Genomic DNA, 8,890 nt, shown 5'->3' on the forward strand with positions numbered 1-8,890 from the left:
GTATCATTTTTAAACAACGCCACACATTTGCTATGCTCTTAAGAACAAATGCAGCCATCTTAAAATCCAATAAAATGTCGCGAAAACTTGCAATGTAATCTAATACAGCAAGTCCCTTAGCTGTTCTACAGCATGTGGTATCAAAATTTTTAGATCTTTTCCCATTAAATGATGTGTCAGATGGAAACTACCACATTGTAGGCATGCTGAGCCCATACTCAACAGGCTCAGGAACACCTCTGCCTTTTTGTGTCACTGATCTGCTAACACAGTGTTTTGCATTCTGATTTCAAATACTCCACTTATGTTCTAATTACTTTAAGTTCACTGGAAAAGCCCTGTCTGAGCTATGAAGGTTCAGTCAAACTTGGAACTGGAAAGATCTGTAACAAAAAATTCCATCAATTATGCCAATCTGAAGATTTGTAACATTAACTACATTCCGGGGGAGGAAGAGAGTAACCAGCAAGCCTTTGAAGGAGCGAGAGACAGGATCACTGAGCAAAGGGCATGGGGTGATGTGACAGGAAGAGATCACAAAAATCAACAAAATGGGGCTTAAGCAGGGTCACGTCCAGCACTTGCATGTCAGCAAGGAAGTGCCTACAAGGCACCATTATGGAGAAATCATCCCCCAAAACCTCTCCAGAAACTCAACATGCTGGGGTGCCTCTCTAAAGTGCCTGTACACTAATGCATGCAGTATGGGGAATAAACATAATGAATTACAAATCTGTGTGCAGTTGCAGGGCTATGATCTTGCTGGGATCATGGAGATGTGGTGGGGCGGCTCTCATGGCTGGAGTGTTGCAATGGAAGGATACAGGCTTATTAGGAAGGACAGGAAGGGAAGACGAGGAGGGGGAGCTGCCTTTTATGTGACAGAGCAGCTGGAGTGCACGGAGCTCTGCCTGGAGATGGATAAGGAGCCAGCTGAGAGCTTATGGGTTAAGATTAAAGAGAGAACAGGTCAAGGCGATGTTATAGTGGGTGTCTGCTACAGGCCACCTGACTAGGAAGAACAAGTGGATCAGGCCCTCTACAGATAGGAGCAGCCTCACATTCACAGGCCCTGGTCCTCATAGGGGACTTCCACCACCCCAATACCTGCTGGAGGGGCAACACAGCAGGACATAAGCAATCCAGGAGGTTCATGGAGTTCGTTGATGACAACTTCCTCTTCCAAGTGATAGAGGAGCCAATAAGGACAGGTGGTTTACCGGACACAGTCCAGTGAAAGGCCACAAAGATGATTAAGGGACTGAAGCATCTCTCGTATGAAGAAAGCCTGAGAGAGCTGGGGCTGTTCAGCGTGGCGAAGAGAAGGCTCAGGGGGGGATCTTATCAATGAATATAAATACCTGAAGGGAGCATGCAAAGAAGACGGAGCCAGGCTCTTTTCAGAGGTGCCCAGTGGCTGGACAAGAGCCAGTGGGCACAAACTGAAACACAGGAGGTTCTGTCTGAACATTAGGAACACTTTTTTACTGTGAGAGTGACTGAGCACTGGAACAGGTTGCCCAGAGAGGTGGTGAAGTCTCCATTCCTGGAGACATTCAAAAGCTGTCTGGACATGGTCCTGGGCGAACTGGCTGTAGGTGGCCGTGCTGGAGCAGGCGGGGTGGACCAGATCTCTAGAGGTCCCTTTCCACCACAACTATTCTGTGATTCTGTGTGATTCTCTGTGCTACTGGTCAAAATTGCATAGAAGTATTTAATGTTCATGACTATTTCTGCTTATACAGCTAAGCTTTAGAAACTATATTTTAATCAGATTGAAAAAGGGCTTTTTTATGTTACTAAGTCTTAGCAGCCCTGAATATAACATTCACTACCAACCAAGATCAAGATTTACATCAAATTTAATAAATAGACAGATGTTAGATCAGGTGCCATGTGAAAGACTTGAGTATTTCAACTGTTTACAAAAGAATTATAAGAACACATATTTTTAAGAATTTCTCTATACTATAATGAATAAAATGGCATTGTTTGAGGTTAATTTCTTCCAAATCCATATGTATACTTCTTTACGAGACTTCAAAAAATAACTTATTTGGTAAATCTAAGACTACACAGTCGCATTACTGGATCAAGTACTACCTGCGAAGGAAAGAGCGATGGATCAATTGAACCTTGTGATTTTTTTCCAGCATCAACACAGTCAATTAACATTTTTTTCAGGGTCTCCTTCATCTCCAAAGCCAAACTGTTTAGCCACACCTGACAAAGAGATGAAAAAACCTCAAAAGTTACATTACAAAATAATTTCTCAAAGATGCTTGAACTATACTTGGATGTGATTTTCTTACCTCCACATCATTTGACAGAAGAACTTTATTTCTAAGTGACACAGTTTCTCCTTCTACAGACTTCATGGCAACTATGTATTTAAATTCTTCATCAAAGCTCACACTATTAATGCCTAGTAATCAGAAAACAGCAATGACATCATATATTGTTAAAGTCAAACATTAATCCCTTAGTGTCTAGTAGAGGAAAGAGAGAAAAAAAAGTCTGCAACATATTATTTAGCTTTGAAGAACCTTATTTCTAAATAAGTACATTTCACAAATGAAGATTAATGCATTACCAGAAAAAAGCTTCTTAAGATGAGACTGGATAACCAGAGGATTCGTGGACTGTCCTAAAATTTCTAGTAAGTCATCATCTCCAATGAAATAGAATCTTGGAAATGCTGAGCGCTTTTCCTATATAAAACCAAAATAAATCAGTTTTGTTAATTTAAATTCGAACTTATTGACTTTCTTTATAGAAAACTATATTAATGTCAGCTGTACCTCCAAAAACTCATTCAAAGATCTCTGACACCTCTGAAGCTGGTCAAGTATGGTAATCAAGGTATTTCTTATTCCTGTCCGGACATTCAGTGATGTTATCCTATTGTCACTCTTGATATCTGACATAATGGATCTTGACAGAAAAAAATGGAATAATTCATAAAGCCACCATTATAGTTTTAAACTGAATATGCTATACATGTAGTTATGTAAATAAAAATCAAAGCACAGGGAAGTCATATAAATATCTGATATGTAACTTCCAGTTTTCAGTATTAATGATGAAACATTTCAGAATTTACATCAATGTCTCTCCAATGTAATTTAATAACAACTGTTTCTTGCTAAAATTTCTTTACCCAAAACCACGAAAATTCAATTCTTGACTTCTATTTCGTTCTAAGAAGTCATTTTAACTCAAATGAAGACAGATAATGGTACATATCTACATTTCTACAATCTCCTTCCTTTTTATCTTCTTGACTTGTTTAGAACAAATAAACCGTCTGTTTCTCCCAAAAGTCCATCTGTATACTTGCTTAGTGAACAAAGTGCTTGTCTTCAACAAGAAATGATTCTTGAAAAAACAATTACATCACCTCTGCTTCTGTTGACAAGATTGATCTTGTGGTTGCCTGCCTTGTTCGTGATCTTTGACGTTTCATGTGATTCCCTTCTTCATATGTACCCCATTAAATGAAACCTACGTTACCACCTTTATTCAGATCTATGTCACTGCCACACATCTATATCTACTGAATTCTTGCTGCTGACCTTCATCTCCATACGTATTCCAGTTGTTCAATACATTTTCACCATGAAGAATGTTCTAGCCTACACGTGTCAAAGATACTACAAAAAATAAGTCACATTCCATAACACTAACCTAAAGTCTTCATCAACTCTGTTAAAACGAGCCTGTTCTTTAGGCAGAGCACCACGACCAAATATCGGTTCCAAATAGACCCATTTCCTTTGAATTTGGTTTAAATTCTGCAGATACTCATCCAGCTCAGCCAGCTTTTTTTCCCAGATGGAGACTTTATCTTCAAAACCTTTGTAATATGGAGAGTCCTTGAGGGACTGTAGAAGACAGCGATGATCTCCAACTTGGTTGACTATGTCCTTCCAGTCTTTAATAAGCCTGATAGTCTTGCCTTGGCTATCTTCATAATCTGTTAATGTAAAGACAGCTCCAACTCCCCAGAGTTCAAGCTCACGTAATGCTTCTCTGATTGTGACTTCACCTTGGGCCCGACAATTCAAATCCTATTTAAAAGCATAAATAGATTTCATTTGAAAGCACAGAGTTTGCAATAAACTTTCGATTCAAAAATATAACGTAAATTCTATTTCTATAGTAATAAAAATACAAATACGCATATAGAACAAGATATACTACATAAAATAAACCGTAACATAAAATATAGTACCTTTATTTGAAATTATTCGTACCTTAAGTTCCGTTGCTTTTTCTACAATGGCATCCGCCACTTTTAGCAGATCTCCAAATAACAAACCCTCAAGTGTAGTGCCTCGGGGAAGACCCAGAAGACGAAAGAGATCCAGCCAATGGTCTGCAGAAAGATGTTCTCCTCTTATATATTTTAGGAGTGGAATTATCATCTACAGGAAAAACACACATGTGAATCCATCTAGTCTTCATGAAAATTGTATCCGTTTGATTACAGAGTGACATGCTATTCAAACAAAACAAAACTTTACATTCTTAAACTGAAGTACATTTTTTTCAATTCCTGGATTTAATTTTTAGGTGTATAACACTGAGGAAAACTCATTGCTAAATGTGTGTCTATGCAAACTGTAGTGACCTTCCTGTTCACTGTAAGGAACTAAAAAGTTCTCAAAAGTAAGTGAAATGTTCGAAACAGTATCACAAAATATTTTGTTAAATTGTAACTGAGTTTATTATAAGAACTGAAAAATGAGCTACAGAATGAAGTATATTACCCAGTAATACCAAAACATGTTTTGTTTTATACCCCTTTCTGTAATTAGCATCTTACTTTATATTTGTCCACTTCTTTTTGCAATTTTACTGTCATTACAGTATGTTCTTCCATCTTTCTCATTTTGTCATGCCAGTTAAACAAAAATTCTTCAAATAGGTATGTTTTACTCCTGTGTGAAAATCAAATATAAAAAGGTCATAACAAGACAGTACTATAACCATACATGTATGTCTATGAAAAATAAAGTAGCAAAATCATACCTAAAAGTAATCCAGTCTTCTTTGGCTTTTTCCTCAAAACCTTGATAAAACTCTTCATACGATGCCCAGACTCCTGCACAACTCTTAATATCTTGACATACAACTTTTGACAATGAGAAGTCAGGCTCTTCCAATTTAAAATGATGGCATTCTTCACTGAATAAAAAGATCATTGTATCATACATTACATTATTCCATTATACATTTATGGTTTAAGAGATGGTATCATATGGAAATAATTACACATCTTTTAGGAAAAGCTATTCGCTTCATTGAAGAACATTGCTGCCAACTGCAATTTCCTTATAGTCTCCTTCTCAAATAGAAATAATAAAGGAATACCAGGGATAACTGTCCTACACAGTGAGCTTCTCCCATATTCACAATTATTTTCCATCAACTTTCATTTCTTTCTCATTTATGAGAAAAGCCCCCAAAAATAAAGCTTGGGAAAAAAAATTGATTGTTTCTTCCTGTTAGGCAGAAAGAACATGCTAATTTTATTTACTATCATATTTAAGGGCCAAGCTAAGAATTTAAATAGAAAACTGTCCACTCAAGATTTGCAATAATGAGCTTAATGAAAGTAGGCACCCAGTGGAAAAATCCTTTCCTTTTGCACAACAGTCTATCAGATAGGACACTTAAGAAATGCGAGAGCTGAGCTCATGCCCACTTAAGTTACAAAAGGATTGAAGCAATAACTCTCCCTCTTGGATCAATACTCCAAACCTTCTCTTAGTAAGAACTTCAGAAGTCAGAATCAAGCCTTTAGTGTACAGACTCCCTTACTTGAAAGCCTAAGAGACTTCTTGAATTTTTCATTCCAAAAAACTCAAGAAAAACTCAGCTCGAGAAATTCTTGTTATGTAAAATGAACAAAAAGGACCCTGAAAAACTAATGAAAAATATGTAATATAAATAAAAGAAGTTCCTTATATTATTTGTTGTGATAAAATTTAGTTAACATTTTCTGAGATTCTATTGCTGCAAAAGATCCATACATTAATGAGTAATGTATACAGGGAAATAAACATACATGAGTTTTTCTTTCACGGTTTCAAGTTCATCAAATTCTTTCTTTTTTTCCTTTATGATCTGAGCACTTTTCTCGAGCACACCCTGATCACCTGTTTCAATGACATCATCACTTGGCTTTAGCTGATCCCAACGAGCTTTAAACTTTTCCAGGTCTTGAAGATATATATTAATACGTGAAATCACATTTCCTTTCATCATTTCAATCTGTAAAGCAAGAGTTAAAATGAAATTCCTTCAATGGTTCGTAACTATAACTATGATCGAAACCAAGGTATCAACTTGAAAACGTGATCAAAATTTGATAACTACAACTTGATCAAAATAAAAAAACTTCTTGTATAATACCTTAAGAAATAGTTCATCTTTATTCTTCTGTTTTTTTTAAAAAAGGGAGCACTAATTTTCTTATGCTGGTATTTGAGACCTATTTATTTGGCCTATGCAACCTATTTAGCCTGCATCTTACAGCACGTTGCTATATTTGTATGGTATATTGATATCTTCAGTAGTATCTTCAGTAGTACTTCAAATGAGTTCAAACAATTTGCCTATGGACTGAAATTACAGGACTGCGCATAGTTCAGCAAAGTTGTGTGGAAAAAAAAAAACAAGCATCGGTACTAAAAACATGAAAAAGTAATAAAAATGCTACCTTTTAATCATCACCCTGTTTTCCTCCATTAACCATTGCATTCATTAAGCCATATCCATCTCCAGAAAGTTCTTTGAGACAGAAGTACAACAATGTAGCATTCATTTTAGCATCAGTTCAACAGAAGTTTCACCTAGTTACTGTTTAAACCGTTTGAGTATTCTTCCTTTAAACGTTCTCCCTCAATTCAGTAATGCTGGTGTTAACACTAAACTGAGAACATTTATGGATTTAATCTAAGAAAAAATATTTCTCCAGACTTACTCAAAATAATTTCAAGATTTTTAGGTAAAATATTAATCTTTCATTGTTACCTGTTCTGTAATCATAAGCTGGTGGCTTTCCATCATTAATTCAAATTTATCCCATATAGCTCTTAGGTTACTGATAGTGTCCAAACCTGCACCAGCCACAGTTCGCAAAAGCTTGTTTTTATCTTCAGCCTCTTGAAACAGGAGAAAAATCTAAATTCAAACAGATAAAAAATGTGTGCATGTAAAAATTCAGCAAATGCTTTTTATCCAAACTAGAAGCAAATATATAAGAATCATAAATTGTGTATGTACAGATTATATGTCTATACATAGCGGTTTTTTAGTACTGTTTATAGAATAACATTAGAACATCGGAAAAAACAGTATCTGAGGTATTTAGAGAAATTCTAAATCTTGATCCTGATGTGAGATACACAGAAGTGAATGCTTACCATGAAACAGATAAATGCCTCTGTATAGTGCAGAGATCCACTCAACCAGATTCAAGAACAGCAGCAGAGCAACAGAATTCAGTAAATATGTATATACGTGTGCTGGGTCTGGCTGGGATGGAATTCATTTTCTTCATAGAGGCTCATATGGTGCTATGTTTTAGATTTGTGACCAAAACGATGCTGGTAACACACTAATGTTTCACCTATTGCTGAAAAGTGTTTGCACTCCATCACGGCCTTCTCTGTTTCTCATTCTACTCCCCTCCCCCCCCACCCCCTAGTGAATAGATTGGGGGTGCACAAATGGTTGGAAGGGGACACAGCCAGGCAGAGATATTCCATGCCATATAATGTCATGCTCAGCAATAAAACAGGGTGGAGTGGGGTTTAGGTAGGTCAGATTGACATCTTTTGCTCGGGAACTGGCTGGGCATTGGTCTATCCATGGGAGATGGTGAGCGATTGCCCGCTTCTTTTCTTTTTCTTTTCTTTTTCTTTGTCTTCCCTTCCTTTCCCTTTTTTCTTCCACTCTTCCTTCACTTATTGAAATATTTTGATCTCAAACCATGAGGTTTCTTGCTTTTACTCTTGCTTTCCTCTTCTCCTGTCCCAGCAGGGGTGGGGGAGGCTGTGCGAGTGAGTTAGGAAGTGAGTGAGTGGCTGTATGGTGCTTAGGTGCCTACCAGGGTTAAACCACAACAATGTGGAATAACAAAAAGCAGGAACAAAGATACTTCAAATATACATAAATTATATTCATATAAAAGAGCACAAATTTTTTTCATCTGATAATAGAAAAAAAAACACCCAAGATTCGCCCACATATTAAGAGCCAACCAAATTAAAAAAAAACAAACAACTCTTTTAAAGTATAAAAGTCAGAAGAAACTGAAATAAACACACACAGTTTTACACATTTACCAGAATGTCCTGTTATGTTTGTTTTCCTTTAAAAAATAAGAGATAACAACAGGCATTAATGCTAAGGAGCAATACTGTCTTGTAAATTATAGAGAATTAATTCTCTTCAACATCCAACGATTCTTCCACAGAGTTGCTACAAAATGTAAATACTTATACCCAACCTAAGGCAGTTCTTACTGAGTTAGCAGCCAAACAGTCAAACTGTATCCAAGATAAAGATTAAGCTAAAATTAGATGTCTCTACATGGGCTTGTTAAGTAGGCATCTAAAACTCCATTATCGTCAAAGATCACTGAAACCAAGGTCTTGATCCATTTAATGACAGTGTCCAGCATTACTTGAGATCCCCTACTCTATCCCATCTGCATTATAATAGAATCGTAGAACATTTTGGGTTTGAAGGGACCTTTAAAGGTCATCTAGTCCAACTCCCCTGCAATGAGCAGTGACATCTTCAACTAGATCAAGTTGCTCAGAGCCCCCTCCAACCTGACCTGGAATGTTTCCAGGGATGGAGCATCCACCACCTC

At 36.8% G+C, this 8,890-nt stretch overlaps 1 protein-coding gene across 1 annotated transcript in view; it reads right to left on the reverse strand.

Moving 5' to 3' along the window:
• DYNC2H1 (dynein cytoplasmic 2 heavy chain 1) overlaps positions 1-8,890 on the reverse strand; it is a 202,261-nt gene that overhangs the window by 170,471 nt on the left and 22,900 nt on the right. Inside the window, exons 21-30 of the mRNA XM_009274630.1 lie at positions 7,042-7,191; positions 6,074-6,279; positions 5,035-5,190; positions 4,829-4,943; positions 4,257-4,427; positions 3,688-4,070; positions 2,802-2,934; positions 2,594-2,711; positions 2,313-2,425; positions 2,104-2,223 (exon numbers count right to left, since the gene is read on the reverse strand). Of these exons, the coding sequence (XP_009272905.1) occupies positions 2,104-2,223; positions 2,313-2,425; positions 2,594-2,711; positions 2,802-2,934; positions 3,688-4,070; positions 4,257-4,427; positions 4,829-4,943; positions 5,035-5,190; positions 6,074-6,279; positions 7,042-7,191 (1,665 nt within the window). The remainder of the gene's footprint in view (positions 1-2,103; positions 2,224-2,312; positions 2,426-2,593; positions 2,712-2,801; positions 2,935-3,687; positions 4,071-4,256; positions 4,428-4,828; positions 4,944-5,034; positions 5,191-6,073; positions 6,280-7,041; positions 7,192-8,890) is intronic.

Source organism: Aptenodytes forsteri, unplaced genomic scaffold (genome assembly GCF_000699145.1).
Source record: "Aptenodytes forsteri isolate BGI_AS27 unplaced genomic scaffold, ASM69914v1 Scaffold352, whole genome shotgun sequence".
NCBI lineage: Eukaryota > Metazoa > Chordata > Aves > Sphenisciformes > Spheniscidae > Aptenodytes > Aptenodytes forsteri.